General features: G+C 34.1%; 1 protein-coding gene across 1 annotated transcript in view; it reads right to left on the bottom strand.

Annotated features, from left to right (window-relative positions):
- ASCC3 (activating signal cointegrator 1 complex subunit 3) overlaps positions 1-22,568 on the bottom strand; it is a 261,017-nt gene that overhangs the window by 34,833 nt on the left and 203,616 nt on the right. Inside the window, 6 exon segments of the mRNA XM_033054769.1 lie at positions 5,693-5,827; positions 6,091-6,202; positions 15,175-15,300; positions 17,862-17,994; positions 21,412-21,532; positions 21,636-21,773. Coding sequence (XP_032910660.1) covers positions 5,693-5,827; positions 6,091-6,202; positions 15,175-15,300; positions 17,862-17,994; positions 21,412-21,532; positions 21,636-21,773 — 765 coding nt within the window.

Here is a 22,568-nt window from a genome sequence, read left to right as displayed (position 1 = left end):
ATTGGAGGTTAGAAATTAATGTATACTGGAGATGGAAAGGATTTGTATTTTCTGGTTTTGACTGTAATTCTTTCTTATCGATGCCATAAAAATGGAAGACTTATGCCATGTTGAGTTAACTGTTACTGGTGGGCATTGTTACCTTGATTTACTAATGGACTGTGCTTTCCGGAAAGGCAGCCAGCATATTATGCCTTCAAACTAAATTTTATACAATAATTTGAAAAAAAGACAACCAGGAAACAGTTGTGTCATGATGTTAGAAAAAAAATACTAAATTTAAGTACTACAGTAGCATTAAAAACTGCTCCATCTACTGGGACTAGAGAAAAATCAAGACTAATTAAATATGTGAGTATCCATATAAGTACTTTTTCTGCTAAGAACAAGATATTTTTGAATATACCGGATATAGATAATGAAATTTGGACACTCTTAAAAGGCACTGTAGCATTTTGTTTTATTTTCATGAGCCCCAACATAATTTTCAAATTCAAACTATTAAGCACATTGTGATACCATCTAGATGATTCAAGTGGGAACTGAAGCACAAATGTTTTAGCATGTTAAAATCCAGAAAATATGGATTGTACAAAAATTATGTAAATTATCCTGGAAATGCCTGTGTTTAGGAAATTTATGCATTGAACAGTCCTTGGCACGGATTTATTGTAAAGTAAAGATTTAATAGTAAGAGGTAACAGTTTTCTTCTGTTAAAATATACAAAAATATTTCTTCTATTACTAAAATATGAATAATGGCTGAAGCCACAGCACTGATGTTCATATTGTTGAGAGGGTAGCATAGCTGTGAAATCAGATATGGAAGTTCTTTAAAGGCTAGGATGCAACAAGCTGCTTTCCATCTGATATAAATTTTATTCTTGACACTGAAATGCCATATTAAAAAAGAATAACTTAATGAATATAGTTTTGCAGAGCTTTTATGCCTGGAAGAAAATCATACTAACCCCTTTAATTTCTTCTAAATTAAATGCAAATATAGTTTTACACTAGCTGTAAACACTGACTGATTTAGGAAGAGCGATGTGATTTTTTTTTTCTGAAATGACTAAAGAACAGAGACCCAGTTTTATATAATATCTTAAAAATTCCTAAAAGCAATGTTTCTGCCATAGCTTGAAGGGAAAATATTAACTGAAACAGATCACATTAGCTTCTATTTTTGACAGTATTTTTGTAAGGCATTATTTCCTCCTCCCCTGGTGTTTAACTGGAGACCTGCTGAAAAGATGGTTTATCACTGAGTCAAAAACCTTTGTGGCCCCTTCATGGGAGACCAAATCAGCAACAGAATCCCCATACAGAAATAAAATTATTTTAGACTGAGAGTGCAAATACTCACAAAGAATTGCTTATTTCCCTGGTTGGAACAGGAATTGCAAACAATGATGAAGAGGAAATAAAGCTACAGGTTAATTGAGTTATCTAGGTTCTCACAGTATAAATACCTATCAGGTAATGAAAGACAGAGAAGGCACTAATAACTTTACTCATTTGCTATCTATGTATCTTGACTGGAGAGTGCCTATTTCATGAACCTCCTCCTTATACCTTCAAAGTCTGTGACTCCAACAATGACAGATTTTCTGCTCAGCTCCAAATTACTTAGTCTAATACAAGCCAGTGTCACCCTACCAATTTTCAGAAAGAAATATAGGGAAGAGGCACGTGGATACCAAACTTCTATGTCCATGTTTGTATCACAGAAAGACAGACACGTACACCCCACTATAACAAAAATACCACGTTCTCTCTCTAAGCTCACTTTTCTAAGGAAAAAACCCTCTCTCTTATAAACAATTTACATGAAAGACAGCAGTAGGCACATAAAAACCAACCAGTTCTCTTTTGTAGGCAGAATTTAAAAAAAAAATCAGCGACAACATGGAGATAAAACAGGGGATAAAAGACAGGAATGATGTTCTTTTCTTCACTATCTGGTATGGACAGGTATGACAAATTTTTTGCTCTGTAAATAGGAATGTTAACCAGATAATAAGTTAAAAATCATCAACAATCATGAAACTAGTGGATCTAGGTGTCACAGCCCTGATCAATCAGATCGACAGACTTTCTTTCCTCAAGGTACAACAAATCACTGTTTGATTTTAAAAACATTTGTGCAGAAAAAGACAAGAATTACCCTAAAGCATCTATCACTGTTTTTTGCCTAGACCTCTTTTTTAGTCTCTGCACCTAACTATCAGAATTAAAGGAAACTGTCTTTAGGCACCTCAGGGAAATCCAGACTGCCAGTAATAATTCATGAACACTTTCTCATCAATAATACTTAATGCAAGAAGCACCATAACTCAACAGTGATTAAGCTCATTTGGATTACTACTGTCTGAGCACGGTTAGGAAAGGTTTAAAGAAAGCTCTATGGAAAAACATCAAACATTTTCTCCCAGAAAAAAATTACCAGTCTACTAGCATAAGCCAGTGACAAAAATAACTGAATGTGAAGTTCTACCTGCAAACTACAAACCCAAGTCAGCTCAAACATCTCAGGCACAGACTTACTGAGAGGAGCAGGGCTTATGCAGGGATTTTCACCCACCTATTACTGTGTATTTCCAACATGACTGTTGGGCTGTTCCTATGTGCCATTCTCATGTTCATGTTACGAATACTCAACCCCTATACCCTACTGGGAAAAAAAATAATCATTTAATCTTTTAAAATGCTGGCAGATGATCAAAACGAATAGGTAAAATAAAAACAGAGAAAAGAATAGGTACTGGAGAAGACTATTGAGTGGTCTTCCACAAAGTGAAAACAAATATTGCTATTATGTGACTTTTTGAGAGATCCACCAACATTAGAAACTGGATGACTCACAACTACTTTTTTACATGAGTTGTAAAGATTCCTTGATAATTCACTGGTGATCAATCCTGAATTTTGAACACTTCTATTCAGCCTGCAAAAATATCAATCTGAAAATCAAAATCCCTTACTCAAACACAGATTTAACCCTCTTAATGCAATCATAAGTTTCCGAATTCTTGAATTGCTTTTTCCCATGTTTTGTTTTAAACATGTTTCCCACATTTTGCTTGTTTTGCTCCTCTCCAAGTTACTTATATATTTGATATATATATGTATATATATCCCATTTGAAAAATCAAAATCAGGATTTTCTTTTTTCAAATTGTTCAAGTTTGCCTTCCTTATATACATCAGAAATGTATAAATACCTAAAGGTTTGCAAGCTTAGGTAAAACTCCAACGAAAAAGTGTTACATCTATGAAATCCTGCAAATGCATGAGAAATGCATGGATGGTTATTCCTAAACAACACAGTCCATAAATTGAAACTTTAAAACTGAGTGATCAGCAGAATAATCACAATTATAATTATTTTCGTAATGGTAACAGGCCTTTTTGTGCTATAGCTACAGCTTTCAGTTTCAGCATCATTAAGAGATTCTTCAAATTACTTTTTAAACATCCTTTTCCCTCAGGATTTTCACTTATACCTAATTAGACTACTTACCCCATGCCATGTAATTCCCTATTGCCAAAACCGCTAAATGCTTCAATAAGAAGGAGGAGGGCAACAGTGGAGTGAGGCAGATGTAATGTCATTGGTTAACAATAGAGGTGTGAAGCAACTGCTGTAATTATAAAACTCATTAATGCACAGTGTTTAGGGGGAAAAAAATCCTTGCCAATAACTGTTGAAATGGCACTTCTTTTCAACACTACATTAGATTGAAATAATCTTTCATTTTACACCTTCAACAAGACAGAATTGTAGTTCCACTAGTAATTAGGAGAATCAACATCCACATAAAAAGTAACCAAGAACTATCAGCTCTAATGGCATCCAGCACACATAAATCCATTTAATCTTTAAAACTGATACATATGGTGCATTTTGACCCCTAAGCAATTTTATTTTTAGTCCCATTCCTCTTGAGATTGTAAGTGGATAACTTATAAAACTGTGCTATCAGGAAAAGAAAAATTAGAAAAAATTAAAGCAAGAATAATGAACTTAAAATTTTACAATCTCTACCCAAAATTACCATCCTAAGTTTCATCTACAATAGAAATATTTGCCAGTTACTTTTGGAATTCATGAATGCACATAGTTCAATTAGGCAAATTCAAACAGGCAGCACTAGGTTCTTCCACCATTCCTTTTCCATATCCTGTTCATCGGTTGAGGCAGTGTTACGAAATGCCATCTCTGCTAATATTCTAAAACTTTCATTACCCAAATCTGTCTGAAAAAAAAATCCTGACACTTCTGGGTGCAGAAAATGTTCACTAGAGAGAAGATTTCAAAGAGATAGCAGCTGGAATAAGCACTCTTCTTGAATACTCAACATTTTATTATTTAACTTCTGTTCACATGTGGTATTTCTTCTTAAAATTTCAGTTATTTTACATACAGAATATCTAGGTATTGTGGATGATTACCATTTTGAATTCACATGAATACACTGAATTTCATTTCATGTAATTGCAATGTTTTCAGACAGCAGAACAACAGATACTGCAGGGTCAGTGATAGCATTTCCTCTATTTAGGCTGTCTAACAGTTTCCATTACAAAAGATTACTGTGGCCTTTATTTCTGAGCTGTAACACTCTGAATGTTTGCAGCAGGTGCTCTAAATTTATCAGGAAGAAAAGTCTCTCTACTAGGAAAGTGGTTTTCCTAGTGTCATAAAATGCTGATCAGGTTTTCTTGAGTTGCAAACTGTTGAACAGCAATATTTTAACTTTTCTTCTTGCATTTCTCCTCAGAGAAGTTTTGGCAGCATACCAAAACAGTAATTAATGCAAAAGTAAGACACATAAATACTGCAAGATAGGACTTTAAATTTTAAAGCTAACACATAGAAATCAGAATATTACTGAATTTGGGCCACTTGTATAATGTATTTAATTTAACAGAGACTATAGTCATATAGGGGTAGAAATAAGTTTTCCTGAATACAGGAAATATTCAGGCACTCCTTGTTTTGAAATATATTTGTACAAGTAGAGTTACACCATGTTGAAAAAGAAAAATCTGTAGTTATAACTACATAAGTTCTTAAAAAGGAAAATGGAGTAAACCCTGATTCTTTTATGATGAGAATGTAATACTAACACAGTGCATCACACATGGTGTCTTTGGCCTTGCATTGCACTTCTTTGTTAAACAGTCTCTAGACTAACTATGGGAGATGCTGTTATTGCAGATGCTGTTATTGCAGGTTATGACCTCAACGACTGGGAGGTGGCTGAGAAAAGAGAAAGCAGACATTTTAGGAAAGAGGTGTTTCCCATATGCTTCCCTTACTTCTTAAAGCTGCTGTATCTTCCAGATTGTCCCAGGACAAAGTGATGTCCTCCTACAGATTTAGTGTAAACAGTCATTCCTATAGCTTTTTAGTAATATAGTCAACTTAGAAAAGACAAATATCAGATTTGTATAGATCCTGCACATTATAAAGGAACGCAAGAAGAGAAAGAAGTGTATAAAGTAATTTTGATGTACTGATAAGATGAAACACTTGAAACATCAAAAATTCAGATATATTTCTCAAAACAATAAAAAAAATAAATTGGATATCAGTGGAGAAAGGTTCTTATTTATTTTGTGTGGTTTTTTCATATATTTGTGTTAAGAGTAAAAAAATGTATTTTTAAGCAATATCAGCACTTACTGTCAGAATTAAGAGCAGTTCTTCAATATTGCTTTCAGGTTTCAACTGATCCTTGAACATCCCAATAGTTGGATGCTTCAAATAGTAATAGGAAGCAATACGGCCGTACGTCAGGGGCTCAATGCTGCGATTATCCTGTTAGAGGAATCAAACACACAGTTCCCAAAGGGTTTCAGTATAACGTGCTCCTACATAACTGTGAAACATGCTCAGACTGCTTTTAAGAGAGAACACCAAAAATAATTTAGCATCATAATTTAGCCTCAACAGTTTTCAATGTAAGTCTTACAAAGAGTTCCACAGACTAACATCTCACATCAAGGAGTATGTATCTTGCTGTTCACAGCTTCTAGGAGCGTGTATCTTACTGAATCTTGTAAGGCACAGGTTAGTCTTACCTCCCCAACTTCAATACAGTAGGAGCCTTCCAAATCAAACAGGGATTTCTCAACAAGGCTTGAGAGGTATTTATTCACAGTGTCATGGCTCACATCATCCAAGTTATAGTAACTAGATAAAATAAGAGCAGATACATTAAATGAATATTTTTTACAGTCTGTAGATTTTTAACAACAGTATCTTCTAGGAAAACTAACAAGGCTTCTACAATACACACATGGAACAGCAAATATCCAGATTAAACAATTAAACACAGTCCTTTTTGAAGATTAACAAGAAATCCATGGTTCTTAAATCGTTTGTGGGAATTACCAACATAAGACAACAACCATGTATATATGTGGAATTATGGCAATTTGTCCATCTATTTATAGAAAAGTTGATACAAACAGAATTGGACTGGCTCTATTTTGTTAGTGGAAAAATTTTCCTGCTTTCACAGGTACATTTTCCTGATAAGCATGAAAGTGAACAAGCAATGTTAACACAAGTAACAGTATTTTAACTTCAAGATGAAGGAAGAACACCCACCCAGGAGAGCAACTGTCCTTACATCCTGCAACACTGAAAGTAAGACTAGGCATATAACGACATCTCTTGAATAAGTAAACTCAAACCAATCCAAATGTTGCTGTTTGTTGCTATATTTCTGTGACATTTTATTCTTAAAGTTAGAATTGCTAAAAAAAGGAATAGGGTATTAGTTAATGTTCACCATCAAACAAAATGTTTAGGTAAACTATATAATCACAATGGCTTAGTTCATGGTATGAAGGAAAAATGTTTATAAAATTGGTATTTATAAAAATATATTTTCTTTTTATATTAGCATATAAAAAAAGACACAGGCACCAGATCAGAAAGTAATAATTGAGTTCAATTAGTAATGAAGAAAAACCGAACATGCTTAGCAAGTTTTAAAATTTTGAATTTAAGCAGAGTAATTAAACCATGCAATTTCAAAGCAGAATTAGAACAAACATAAAATCTGATGATCTACTGAATTGTTAAAAAATAGAATAAAAAAGGTAGTTCTTGCTCATTTAATTCTGTCAAATACTGTGGCAAAAATAGACTACTGAGATTGTGCAATGATGAAAAATGTTCTACCTGCCTTGCTTTATTAAAATTTACTGCTGCTATGATGTATTCAGCATTCCCACTTGAAATAACCCCACTGTAATTGAGAGTAGGTTCTTTCAATGCTATTTTGTGCAGGTGTACAACAGGTTGCAAAAGCGTGTGCTGAGATTAATTTTTGTCAATTTTACAAAGTTACTGTTGCACCTTAGTTTTTCAAAACTCCTTTCACTGTCACTAGAAAGAAATGTGCACTTGCAGAATGTTATTAATCTGAAGTATTTTATATATCTGCTTGAGGATGAGGTGAAACATGATCAGTGATTAAAAAAAGAGAACTTTAGACAACCAGTTCAGTTGTGGATGGTTTATTTGGGCAGACAAACCCCATTCTCTGAGTTAAGCTCTCATTTACTGTATAATTTACTGTAATGCTGCTGTTTGCAAATTTCAAAAGATGGAATTAAATTTTTATCAGCTACAAACATCTTTATAAAACTGCTGAATTCAAATAATCTGATTTGCATTATTATTTTCTTAAAAAACATTTTTACCATAAAACTCTTCAAATAGCAGTAGCATAACCAAAAAGCCTGAATGCTAAATAGCAGTATTGCAATGTCCAGGTATTTTCCTCTTGCTTTTAATTCCAAATGATGGGATTAATTCTCTGAAGCTTTGAATATTGACTTATAATTGGTTACAGTTGGAGTAAACCAGTAATATAAGAAAAAGATTTAAAAAATGTATTCTGGTACCAGCCAGCTCCATGAGACAACAACAAAGCATAGATACATGGCAGTGGAGTATTCAACTCTGGGACATTTTATATGGGTTCATGCTGAGATGATCTGAAATACTTACAACACACCTATTGTCCAAAACCAAACCAAACTAACAGAAATATTTGTATTGACTAAAATGCTTTATGCCGTACCCAGCCATATATTATCAGCCTTATGCAAAAAACCCACATTTGTTGAAATATTACTCTAACAGTGTTTTTCATGCAACCTAAATTTCTTTAGTGTCCTTTTAAATTAAGTGATATAGCAATAATACAAAATAGTCAAAATTTCTATCTGCCCATTTTTTCTCCCTGACATCACCAATCACATTTATTTTCTGGTTATTAGCAGAAATTACTTCATCAAATTTTGTTTACCTTCTGAAAGTAATTGAGCAAATTAGCTAAATAAGTTGTTTAAGGACGTGAAAAAAATTTCTATTTTATACTCCTAAACCACAAATGAGTCATTATTATTTCTCTCTAAATTGAACAGAATACTTCTGAAATGCTTATAATTAAGGCACTTTGTTGTCATGGTATTCAGACTTCCATCATATAATTTCAGCACCTTTATCTGCAGTACCATAACATTCATGATGAATACTGATAAAACAAAAAAAAGGAACATGGGAAATACACTGAAACTCTTTCCTGAGACTGTAATTTAAGACATCAATTCAAACAGGTTTGTGCTCTTGTGCTCTGCCTAATTTGCAGTTAACTGAAGTTAAAATCATAAGGAATTTATAATATCTTTTACATTTTTTTGTGAATTTTAAATTTGCTTCTTCTCTGTAATTTGTTGTCAAAGGAGTAAATATGCAGCTGCCTAATGGAAATAAAACAATGTAAAGAAAAATCTTAAATGGTTTGTAATCTTGAGTGAAGTGGTACTAGTATGTTTTAACTACTGTCTGTAATGAGGCAAATATAATTTTGAGCACACCCACAGGAGTTTCTTGGTCATTCAGTACATTTTCCCCTAATAAAAATCAAAGCCATTCATCTTGAAAGACTGTGTTAAAATCATTAGTGAAAACAGAGGTATTAGACATTAGATTTCAATGCTCAGGAATAAATGCAAGTTGAATTCTGCATGTTGGTATGTTCCGAGTATAAAAACTGCACAATAGTGAGTTCCTCTATGAAGCAATATTGCCTAACTATTTAATTACAGATAAAGAATAAAAACAATGCAGTTTCATGCTCACTGCATTGAATCATCTAGTCATTAGTTCCCCTTTGCTATAAACAGACAGCCTACCTTTTTATCAGCACACCATTTCATTTATTTCACAGTGAAGCCCAGTTTCACAATAATTGACTTGTCAGAAGCTCTAATTTATGAGCCTGGTCTCTGTAAGCCTTCTCCTATATTGGACTCAACCTGCACACAAGCAGGGTTGAATATTTACAATGCTGTTAACAGGTGCTGAGTTGTTTAATGATTCTAATAGCCAGAAGCGTACTGAGAAAGCCAGCGGGATCACAATTACAGGCTGTTTGAACACAACAATTACTCGTCCCCTGAGAGGTGTGAAAGTCAAAGGCAGTTTTATCCTAACAGCATCTAGCACATGGGCTAGACAGGCTAACTTCCATTAGTAGTCCATAGGGAAAAAGCAGTAACAAACCCCAAGGTATCATAAAAATTTATAAAGTATGTAAAATTTAAACAATCAAAAGCTGAAGGAACTTTTTACTGTCTATTAAATAATATACTTAAAATCCCAAAACCTTGTAGAGCTTAGCAAGAACAACAAACTGTGAAACATGAACTTATTTCTCTAATCTAAGGAAGTGTGGAATTTCATCAGCTGAGAGAGACAGAGAGACGTGCAGGAACATAAAATGTAGATGAAGTTACACAAAACATTTAGGATTTAATGTGAATGGTGGCAATCATTTCCTGTTTAGCTTATGTAAACCTGACCTGAGATCTCCCTGGGAAATTTTTCATCAGCCTTGAAATGGTCCTGCTAAAGCTGTCAATGCTGTGGAGTCATTTGTTACAGCACCATGTTTTTTATGTTCAGATTATACGGTGGTAATAGTGACACACATAATGAAAATTGGTGACAAGAGTCAGCCAAAAATATTAAAGAAGAAACTCACTAGTCAGTAGGTCTTTTGAAACAAATGCAAGAAATGGCAAATCCACAGCATTCACCTGAAAGTGTGCTGAGATTTTACAATTCTGAAAGCAGAATTTTGTTATGAACAAGTATGGGGAGCATAGATAGTAATTTTTTCTAGGTCCCTTTGCTGCAGTCATAATTTATATTTACTTTCATCAGCTTCAGCAGCTGCCATCTTCAAATAGCACCATGGAAATGGTGCAGAGTACATGGCACAACTGATGAACCGTCATAGCCTGAGAGAGATATGACCCAAAGTACCAACTCACTTCTGTTGTTAAGGCATTAGTGACTGACTCTGGAGTCCGTGACTGGCTTGCTAAAAGGCTTTACAGAGTGCACAGATGCTGCAGACAGTAATGTCACCCTTCTTTTTACCTCTATCATGTTCTCTTGCATCCATATATTCATGTATGCCAGGTAGGAGAAACAATACATTGCTATCTTTAATCAGCTTTTAGTATACTGTACATTGTGGTGATTTAAGAAGAACAAAACCAAGTTCAATTTCTCTGACATCAGCAAAGTATTTATCCCCACATCAGTGCTTCTAATTACAACATTTGCAAGACAGTTTATCTCCCAAGATGTGTTCATAAGAAATGAAAGGTAAATAGGCACACATAAACTTGCTTACATTTTGGTAAAGTTTTTCTTTTTCCTATCATGTATTCCAACAGATAATTTGTACAGGTAAACCATATTCAAGAGTAGGAAGACAGTTATGTAAATTTTCTTTCTGGATGGGGAGATGTAGAGTCTTCTGCTTTGTATTCTCACCTAAGATTGCAGCAGACTGGGAAGCAGGAGGTGGCTCAAATACTCAGCATCCTGGGGCTTCCCCAGCTGACAGATTTAGCAAATCTTTATTTGTCTGAATATTTGGTAAAGCTATACTGTGAACTACATTCCTGTACTTTTCACATGTCTGTGATCCTAATAATTTCATGGAGCAAACTCTTTTTATGAAATTCATAATAATGCCTGTACCTGTCATTTATTACATATATATACATGCATATGTATCTGTAGATGCATATAGGTCTAAATGTCATTGTAAAAAGAAGAGTCCTTCTGCTAAGTGCTTTGTGAAATATCTGTTTACTAATTGAAAATATGGTTATTAGTAATCACCGCAGTACAATATACTTGCACATTCTAGCTTCTGTTAGTTTAGCTAGTGTTAAAATTTTCCATTTATCCCCTAATCTTAGTTAATTTGACTTTCTTCAGTAATCCCTCTTCTGACACAATTCCAAATTAACCCTAAAATTCTGAATAACTGTGATTTTGTCACTGAAATGCACACGTATTCCATTCTGACTGACTCCTACTATATTACCTGTGATAATAATAGTAGAAAATATATTGGAGCAGTATATAACCATAATTTATATTGATATGTTTTATTCACAATCTCAGCTAATCATAATGAGAAAATGAAATTTAAAGTAAAACATAAATGTATGATAAGGGTATCATCAGTCTGAGACTATAATTAATGCTGTTTTATTAATTCACTCCAAAAAGCTTTGCAAAACTGGGAAAAAAACCCCTTAATAATAATAGCTCTTGGAATTAAATATCTTTTTTCAGGTATTCACAAGGAACTTACATAGAAAACTGATTTTTAAAGTGTGGAAATATACACAGATGTACTCTCACATATAAACACATAAATACCCATGCACATTTTAATAGTGATGTGATGTATACTCGCAGGATATCTAAAAATTAACTTTCCAAATGAAAGCTGATTCTGCTTAACTTTACATATGTTGTAAATTTCTATTTCTCTTTTACTGCACATGTATCTGGAAAGTATCATAACCTGATTTACAGAAAATGTTTCTCATAGCCATTTTTCTTTTATAGAAAGTCACAATCATAATCTTTTATAAGGGTAAAAGAATGATATAACCAAGGCATTTCAGCCAGGGAATGGAGACAGATGAGCCTGTCAAAGTAGCCCCTTGCAAAGAACACAGCCCTTTGCTGATCTGTGTGATATGACCCTGACTAAGTAAAGAACATAGTGACTACAACTCTATGTGGAAAGGAGTACACGTTGTACTACTTGTCTGAAGTAGTACAGAAACTGTGACTTACCAAGCAAATTCAAAAAGCTCTGCATTGAGGATTAACTGTTTTGAGGGAAGAACAGGGAAGAAACTCTGGATATGGAGACTGAAACAGTTTGATAAACATTTCACGTGGACCACCCCTGTTATTCACATGTCATCTCCTCCTGAACACGATGACCGTGACTAGTTGTCATGCATTTGAACAGAACTAGCTCTCAGCCACTCTCCTCCAAAGCAACAGCTCAATTACACCTCCTATCTTGGTTAAAACCCATTCCATAGAGTTTGAGAGGCAGGGTTTCATCAAAAAAGAAAACCAAAATGATTTGATGAAAAGGAATATTTTAACATGCAAAGATTTTCAACACCATTAAAACAACCATCATCATAAGTTTAACAAATTATCTCAAGTTTGCCAGGAAAACTTTCACGGTGACCGCATGTTTAGAAGAAACCTGGATACTTAGAGGAAAAAGATACTTGGATCTCTCTCACACAACAAAGGTAGATTACCATTACTTCAATAGTACAAATTTTAGGCATTCTGTAAAGCATTTTATGATACTGGATTGGAATAGGATGATCCTACATTTGTTTATGCAGCTTTAATATACAAGTAGTTAAAACTGGCAATAAACGAGAATATAAATCTTCTGCATATTATCTAGGCCCATTATTTTTGGGATTTACAGCATCACATGCAATGACTTTTATGCCAATAAATCCCAAGGCAATTTACTAATCATGCATATGGGAATTACTTATTCACCACTAAGGTACAATCACCTGCTGTCTGGAAAATAGTTCTTGTTTCACAGTGGAGAGAAAGTCAACAAAATTGCTTAGGGGCAGAACATAATAAAGAACACTTCTGTCAAGTGACAAGGGATGGGTATTACATAACCATCTAAACCAAAAACCAGCATTTGTGTTACTATTCTTTAGGAAAAAACCCAAACCCTAAAATATTTGGATTAGTTTTTTTTGATAATATAAATAATTTCATGTGCTCTTTTATGGCACAGCAAACTCCATTACAATAACGCAACTTATTCAGAGTTATCTCAACAATCACTGACTTCTTCAGTTTTCCTTGGATGTATCTCATTCAAACACTGGCCACACTGGAACTGCTTGCTTGACTTTTAGAAGGTCTGAAAATACCACAGATAGTAGGTCCAGGAAAACTAAGTTTAGTAGCTTTGGATGAAACTTAATACTGTTACCATGTCAAAGAATGGAATGCATGCATATCCATTACATTGTGCTTGGTGTCTAGAAATGATTTGACAAACTGTTTAACACAGTAAATAATATCCTTAATTTTTCTCCCTGCATGATTAAATATAGAAGGAATGCTGAGTACCTGTGTGGATAAAGACCTCAACTTGCCAATTGTTCCAACCCATGTGTGTGGTGCTCCAATGCAAGACTACAATTTCATTAGAAACTTCATTATTCATTCCTATCCTGCCATTATCGGCATGACTAGTCAAGATCTGTTCATCTTGGTTCTCACTACAAAGAATCTACATCTCATTATGAAGTGCTATCTTTGAAAAAAAGTGACCTGAAAGTTGTGCCCCCAACTTTCTTCCCACCTCAGAATAGCAGGACTTTTGCTTTGAAGTTAAAACTGTGATAACTCCAGCTTTAGCTGCCCATGACAATAAAGAAACTGCAGAGAAAAAATGACCAGCAGTCAACATGCCAACCTCATACTCAAGTGGAAATCTTCTTTTATATTGGGAATAGATTGCCTATTAAATTAAACAATATTTCTACATTCTACACTTACCCTTGGCCTATATGTTGTATTTTAAAAAAATGTACCCACCACAGATACCATATGATCAAAATTTACCGAAACCAAATCAACTATAGAACTTTGCCAAAGCAATTTAAGAGCAAGACATTTTAAAGTAGTAGTAGTTATTCTTCATACTAAAGAAGTATAAAATCTAACACTTAAAAAAATCATAATTTAACTCTCAGAGGAAAAATACCTTCCCCTTAACTGTATGCATTGTGTTAATTATGAAGTTTGAAAATTGAAATTGTTTTCTTTAATTTACAGTTCTAATGCTCTGCATTTTTCATTTCCCAAGAAGAGTAGATGGAATTCTGTTTGTTTTATGGGAGATTCTCAGCATAGAACTAGGTGCAGAATTTAAAACCAATAAAGACTTATAGAGAATAAAAGGAAATTATTTTATCACCTTCAGGCTCCCGGCAGCACTTGCCGATAAAGTACCTGGCAGAAAATCTGGCCAAATTCTATGATCATTAACATGATTTCAGAAATCTACCACACTGGAGTACATCAATAAATACTCAGTGATCTAAACGGTTAATTCATTATTTGCCACATTATTTTAGTGGGTGAGTAATCCCACGGCACATAACATACCATTTAACCAAAACAGTGCTGTGGCAAAGGCAGGCTATACGGGTGGAAGAGCTCAGAATGATCTGCATACCAGCTGGAGCTAGGCAGGATGATAGCAATCATTGAAAATATTGCACACATGGTTTCACCAGGATACCCTAATGAAAGCAAACGTTATCACAGAGAAACAGCTGATAGTTATTCTCTCATTTATTAGGAAAGTCCAAGTCTTAATAAATTTTCTAAAGAAAACTGGGCAGAACATATCAATGTGGTAGCTAAAAAAAAGTATTGCATTATAAATACAATATCCGAAGGAATGTGATAATCTGGAATTTTATTTTAGGGATACTGATGTAGCCCTCTCAATAAGGTTATTTTATTGCTGTAACTAAGTGGTAAAGTTATCTGCCAAAAATGCATTTATATTTAGGAAAAAATTATAAAAAATATGAGCACATGAGTTTTAATCCACATATGGGCCAGCAACGCTCCTGGAGACTGCTAAGTATTCTAGGCTCCAACAGCAGACGGATCACCTTTGGATCAACTCTAACCTCAAGTCACCTTGAGATTAAATTGCATTTATATTGTATACTCACGTTGGGTTCATTATAAGTCGACGGAAGAAGTAAGTCCAGGTGATATAATCCATTGCATCCTGCTTAGATGTAATAGTTCCAGCAGCAATTTCAGCATTCAAGTGGTCAGCCAGCACCTCTAACAAGCTGAAGAACAGGAAACAAAAGGATTTAGCTGACTTTACAATCACAAAGACAGGCAATATATTTTGTAGAGTTGTCCATTAAAAGGTTTATTACTTTTATTCTGAAAATATTATATATTTATCTTCCAGTAAAAGGGAAGAGGGGAAGAAGGGGGAATGTAATTGCGAGGTCAGTCATCTTCTTTACATGATAGTGGAATGAAGCTCAAATTATTTTTTGATTGGACCAAGAATGCACAAGTTTAAGTCATTTATGGAACATATTCAGATGGAGCTACTCAGTGGTAACTTCTGAATATTGTATGTTGACCATATGATCATACTGATTTAATCCAATAGAGAATCATATGGAAAGACAAACAGGAAATGAAACAGTGGCAATAGCTTAGCTAATACTTGAGAAATACTTCAGGGCTATTAAAATTACATCAAAACTGCTTCCCCCAGATTTTGCCTCATCTTCATCCAATGTAAAAAAAAAAAGGAAAATAAGAACAGCTACTTTACCCACTTTACTGAGAAAGATCTAAACTCAGAGAGAGAATAATAAAAACAGCTTAAAATGATTCTTAAAAAATAAAATAGTCATTAAACAGAACAAAGACCTCCATTAGGGTATCTAATGAGATCATGCCTGGCTAGAGTTCAATCAGAGAATAGCAAATATCCTTAAGGTTCAACGTAATTTTTCTTGTATTGTATCCTTTTTCTTCTCCCAATGTTCTTTTCCTGTTGCTAAAAGTAAAGAATAATCTGGCATGAGTAACTGCTTTACTGCTCTGTACTGGCGACTGCATGCTTCTAAGGGTCAGAACTGCAGACATTCTACACAGATTGTCCCACAGAAGCTGGACAGATGATTCAATAGCTTTTCCATGATAATGGAGTTCTGGATTTTCTTTTGTTTCTAATGTGCTGTGTTTCAGGCCCATTATCAGGGAGAGCACAAGGACTGTAATGAGTTGAGTACTCAAGTCTTACAACTAATATGTAAACAATGGCTTTTAGAAAAAATGTTAATTAAAAAATTATGACGTTTACTTTTACAAATCGGATATACTAACAAAGCTGATGGTTACTCTTTGGTAAAACAGATGGGAAAGCATTCCAAAAGTAAAAACCGCCCAAAAAACTGCAACCAGGATCTCTTTGAAGGTATGAAATACTTGATCATAAAAGAGACCAAGACAAACCTAAGTTATGTAGTTCAAACCCTAGAGAGAACTTAACAAGATCGTTATTAATATGTGATTCTTTATCTGCAAATTTATCAAATATTCTTTTTTTATAATAAAAGATGGATTATACCAGGAATACAAAGTAAATATAAACACACAAATGGAGCTACTAGTAACATAGAATATGTATAGTCTTCCAAACATGAACAAAGGTGTGATCACTACTGTTATACTGAAGATATGATTTCTTTCTTTAGAAATACCACTAACCAAGGAATAGCGATATTTCTTAATTTATGCTAATGCCATGCAGTCTAGATATATCATCAACATTTTAATCACACCACTCTTTTCACTTATTAGCTATCATTTGGAAGAACTTCAACTCCTAGACTTTTGTGCTAAGTGCAATTTCTCTTTTAAAAAAGTGTGGTTTCCTAAGGAAATGATGTATATGTTTCCACTTTCTTTGTTTGCAAAAATTGTATGTCTGTCTGTGTACCACAGAAATCAACTTTCAAATACTCCAGCCCATTTCAACTACATTTCAAAGGTGATCGCACTCTCAAACTCCAAGAAGTTTCCTGAGGTCTGATTATCACTTATGTTGAGGGATAAAGTTTCCTAGGAGAGCGATACTGTGAATTGCAGACTCTTTGCCACTGAGAAAAGCTTTCAGTAATGGTCATGCTGTATTAGATGTCTGAGCATTGCTCCATGAAACATTCCTCTACAGGAGACCAATGTAACTAGTTTGACTTCCTATTGAACAACTAAATATATTAAAAATAACAAAATCAGGCACAAATTACATTATGCTGGACAGCAAACTTTGCATCAACTAGGTTCCAAGAGGCTGCAAAAAGGTGCTGTTTCTACACTTCTCACAAAAATCTTGCAATTTGCTAGGGAAAGATATGTTAAAACTGTATTAGTAAGAGTTTACACCATGAAAACTTGAACTTTTAATTTTTTCAACTTTTGAGATTTTCAAGAATGTGATACCTGTAATGATTCTAGGTAAAAAGTTCTTGAAACTCACTTTGTTTTTTTCCTAGTAGTAACTTGTCACAGAATTTCAAAAAGGGTTCTGAGGATCATGTATAGTTGTCCTAAACACTGCCCTTGAAGAACAGTTCGTGCTTTCACATGTCTTAGACAACACCCAGAAATGGAGACGCATTTGTGGTATTATTTGGGAATGGACTGACAAGCTCAGCAGTGCATCAAAACTCATGGAAGAAAGGATTTTTCTACATAAAGATGGGTAATTTTGTTTTTAAATTGTCTTCCTCTTGACCCCATTATTGTCTCCCTTTCCTCTATCCCTCATATATAGTATTGTTTATAGTTTGATAAGCTTTTCTGATTGCTTTATCTTTACCTTGATTCCACTGGAAAAGGTTCATAAAGGAATTTTTTGTAGAAGTCCTTCTTAATATCATGAACTAAAATTACAGCTTTTCCTTGGTCATCAAACTGTGGTCTGCCAGCACGCCCCATCATCTGAAGCACATCTGCCAAAGAGACAATAATGTATAAGCCAAATATTTGTTTGGGTGAATAAATAAATGTATTTATGTCTGTATAATGTACAACACAGATTTTTTGCACTATTTTGGCCTTGTATGCCCTATTGGCTTTCACACTCTAAGTTTTTTTGCCATCTCATCATAAAGTTATGATGAACTTGTTTCTGCTAGAGATAATCTTCTTGTATACTTAAATACTGCAATAGAATCCAGGCTTATAGCTAATATAAATTGTCTTTACCCTCCTTTCATTTCACATCCACCCTTCATTTTATCACAGGCAACTAAAGATGATGAGTAAGAGAACTCATGAAGGCTACAATGACAATTGTCTATAATTTCCTAATTTTCAAATATTTGACTTCACACTTACACAAGTTCCTAGGCTTTTCTTCTAGATACGATTTCCTAGATTTTGAGTATTTTAGAGACAAAATGTTACAGGCAATTTCTAATTACTGAGCACAATGATATTTACCACTCAAACAAGTTATATGAGTTATTAGCATTGGAGTAGAGATGGTTTCATATAGTATGTTGTCTCTACATCACATCATAATATACAGATTTAAAAGCTGGTTCAGTCACACAACCTATACACCATTATTTGTAAATACTAATTAATGACTTCTGTAAACATTGAGAATACTAGTTAATGCAAAACATGGTCAACTTGCTACCCATCCCCAAGGATAAGCAGGCTTATAATCTATTTGTTTGTCTTCATTTGAGAAGAGCATCTGCATAGGTTGTTCTGTGTCACATTCACCAGAGCTCTGAATCTTTTCTGGTACCTCCAACTGCTATTTAACTTAGAAGAAACAATGGAAAGCAGTTCATAAGTTTTACATATTTATGTTAAAAGTTTTAATGTTTTGTGTATTCTGTATGAGCTCTATCATACCTGCCCAGTATGTGGCTTGCAGAACCTGGCATTTTGAAGAGATTTATTTGAGTTAAGAATCAGTAAGCTTTTGGCCCAAAGCTCTGTTGAGGAATGAAAATCCAGAAAGTAAAGAATGGGATATAGCAACTGACCACAGCAGGAGAAACGGACAGCCCAAATTTGATTTTTTAGTAATGTATTTTTTCACTTGTGTACTGACTTGTGTATAGAAAGCAATGTTTTTTATCAGTTTATTCCTTTTATTAGCTTAGAAGCAACATTAAGGTGTGAAATGAAACTAGTTTAAATCTGCTTCTGAATAGGCATGTGCACAGGAAGATGATGAAACAACTTCTTGCTATTCTATGTGGTGAATTAAATTATGCATAATACCATATAGGAAATGGATTCACCAAAAAGCATCAGGAAATTATTTTTGCCAATATCCACTATGTAATCATCCAAACTCAATATTTTCTTTACTGACTATATGTTGCTTGGCTGGTCTTAATCACTGGACTAAAGTCCTGAAATATTAAATATGATCCAACTGGCTGACTAAATGAATGACTGTTAACTGAGAAAAAGTCCTCCCCAAAACCTCTGACTTCACTCAAAGAAGCATTCTTGTTTATTTTGAAATTGCTGAACACTTCAGAGTGATTCATTCTGCCCTCAGCTGCTTCCTTGGAGCCAAATGCATTCCTGACACAGAAAGGTAACTTCAGCAGGGAGAAGCCAAGAATACCATGACATGGAAAGCATAACTTGAGGGCAGCATTAAAGACAGTATTATGAAACTTTTGGAAGTATTTCAGAAAGAAATTAATTACATTTTCATTTTATTGCTGCAGCAAAACTACTACCTATCCACAGAAGTTCCAGATGCATAAATATTCTCTAGAAAGTTAAAAATAAAAATGCTTTAGGCAAACCACACCACATGTTTCTTCATAAAATAAGGAATCTGCATTTTCTGTTGCAGTGCAGAAAACAAAATCTGAATGCTTTCATTACAGATGGTGGTATTCCATTCACCCCCTCCCCTGCTCCAAGTCTTACTGAAAATTCAGGACTTGAACAACACCCAGTGTTGAAGTTACCTGAATTAAAAAAGGCAATAAAGAGTGAAAGTATCAGCATTACCTAAAGCCTTTGTGCGAACTTGTATAACATTTCTAAAGGTTTCTAAAACAGCATAGTAAGTCTGCACTGTTTACTGAGTCTCTAATTTCTTTTAAATATATTTTCTCTATTACTGATTTCTGACAGTGCCATGGATTCAACACAAAATTTAAAACTTCTGTTGATTTCTTTCCTTGCTACTTTTCCCCATTCAGTAATAAATGATCATCACCATTCTTCCAGTCGGCACGAGCGTGATACGACTTTGCTGCAGAGACTGTTTTCACTAAGTTTACATCAGCCAAAGTCTGTCACAAAATACAAGTGTGTATGGCTAAGATCCCAGGTCAGACCAGAATCTTTGAACAAGAGAGTTGGTCTGGAAATTGATCCCAAGTTTCCTGCAGAGGACTAACCACTAAATTAAGCTCTATGATGGGTTACTTGAAGAAGTAACCCCTGTAGTATTTTCAGTTTGAGCTTTTTTTTACGTTACTAAGCTTCACTTGCTGAAAAGACAGTGCATGGCTAAAAAGATGCAAGCTTTGATTTTACCTAACAAGTACCATTTACACTGTCCTTAAGTGTATTGCTAGCTTAGTATAGGAACATCTAATAATTTACTTGCTCTTCTGAAAAGAGAGGGAAAATAGAACAGGAAACCTGGAATAAATTTAGCTTGCTCTCATTCTTCAAACTTAGTACCATCCAGACAGACATCTCCCTGTCTAAACTCTGAAAAGAGTTCTTCCATGGTTCACTTTCTTCAGCTTGTTGAAAGCACTGCAGAACAGTTTATAAAAACTGGAGTTTACCAGAGCCAGAAAGCAACGAAAGTCTGTATCAAGCCAGAAATTCAAATACTTAATTTAGCTGCTTATTTCTGAAGTATTCCTTAAATCACTGCAGATACCAGGGCAGTTAAGGTTTTTTGTTTACTACCAAGTGACTATGTATACATTTTATTTTCTCATACGTGTGTGATTCAACTGTTGCATTTCAAATCATGGCTAAGTTTACTGTTAAAAAATTGTTTCTATCTAGAAAAGGTTTAAGAAATGAAAAATAAATTTGCCTGCTTGAAAAGTTTCTTTTATACAATTACCTAGTTAAGTAGATATGGCTCTGTATGTCCCTTTAATTATTTAATGTCTATTTTAAGTGATACACATTAAAGGAATTCAGCATTAAAAGATTTGTAAAACAGAAACATTTTCATTATTGCATAAAATCTTAAGAGTTCTCTTACAACTTGCATTAAATAAAGAAAAAAACCCTTACCCCATTTCTCCTACTCTTTATTCAAATGCAGTTAGTAAATAATTCAGGTCATTTGCATATGCTTGAAATACATTTCAGCATATGAGCATTTCCATAATTTATGTGAGTACCTGTAATGGGATAATCCACGTAACGCCTTGTTTTTCCATCGTAGTATTCTGTTCCTTTAACAATTACTAAATGAGCTGGAAAATTTACACCCCAAGCTAATGTGCTTGTGGCAATAAGAACCTAAGAGAAAAAAAAAGATTAATGAGGTATATGTAACAAAAAGCCAACTTTTAAAATTCCATGTAAAACTCATTATGGCAGGATTCAAAAAGAACACATGTACCTGGATTTTGCAGTTCACAAACAATTCTTCCACAGTTTTCCTGTCCCTTTCATGCAGACCTGCGTGGTGCATGCCTATTCCAAAAGCAAGTGTCAGCTTCAGATTTGAATCTCTAACTGTGACTATAATGTCATTCATCTGTAACAGAAAGAATAATTGCATGCTTTAAAACAGATTACTAAGAAACTTTTAGTTTTCTTATCTCCATTTTTTTTTGTTTTTGTAGCAATGATAATTTGCTCACTGCTCTTTATACGAGCAGGAAAAAACCTTCTTCGGTTTCTGAAAAGACTGGTTTTGTCTAAAAAAAATACTATATTAACAATGGGGGTGGAATACAAAATGCACATGACTTTATTGACATGCTAAGTAACACAGACAAGGAAATGAAAATGCTGAAAATATCTTGACAGGTCTGGCAAATACTGTGCATTCTGTTCTGTGTTTGTTTAATGCAATCCCTAGTATCAAAGGGGTTAGAACTGGTATAAAAACACAGCAAATCCCAGCAACCAGTAACATAATAACAGTCATGAAAAATAAACTTGGCTCTGTCTAATGCCTTTGAACAGATAGACTGTTCCTCAGTTTGATAATTTTGCAATTATTATTCATCAAGAAAGCTTCCTATTCACATGCTGAAATGCAAATTAATTTGAAAATTTTTGAGTGTGAGTCTGTAATTTATAGACTCAGACTTTGTAGTGAAATCCCACATCTATTAAGTGTGTTCATTTTAAACTTTCAGAAGTCCAGATAAAAAGCTATTTTTATTACTAGGAATAATTATTTCAAATCTGATGTCAGTAACTCTTGGAATAATTTTCACTACTATGATTTTAACTATCTTTCTTGCCTGCATTTTCAAAACATAAATTTGATAATAGGCTTATTTATTTTTGTAGATGACCTCTGTGAAAATGTAATAACGAA

Source organism: Catharus ustulatus, chromosome 3 (genome assembly GCF_009819885.2).
Source record: "Catharus ustulatus isolate bCatUst1 chromosome 3, bCatUst1.pri.v2, whole genome shotgun sequence".
Taxonomy (NCBI): domain Eukaryota; kingdom Metazoa; phylum Chordata; class Aves; order Passeriformes; family Turdidae; genus Catharus; species Catharus ustulatus.
Note: the sequence above shows the minus strand (reverse complement) of the source record. Positions and strands in the feature narration are given on the sequence as shown.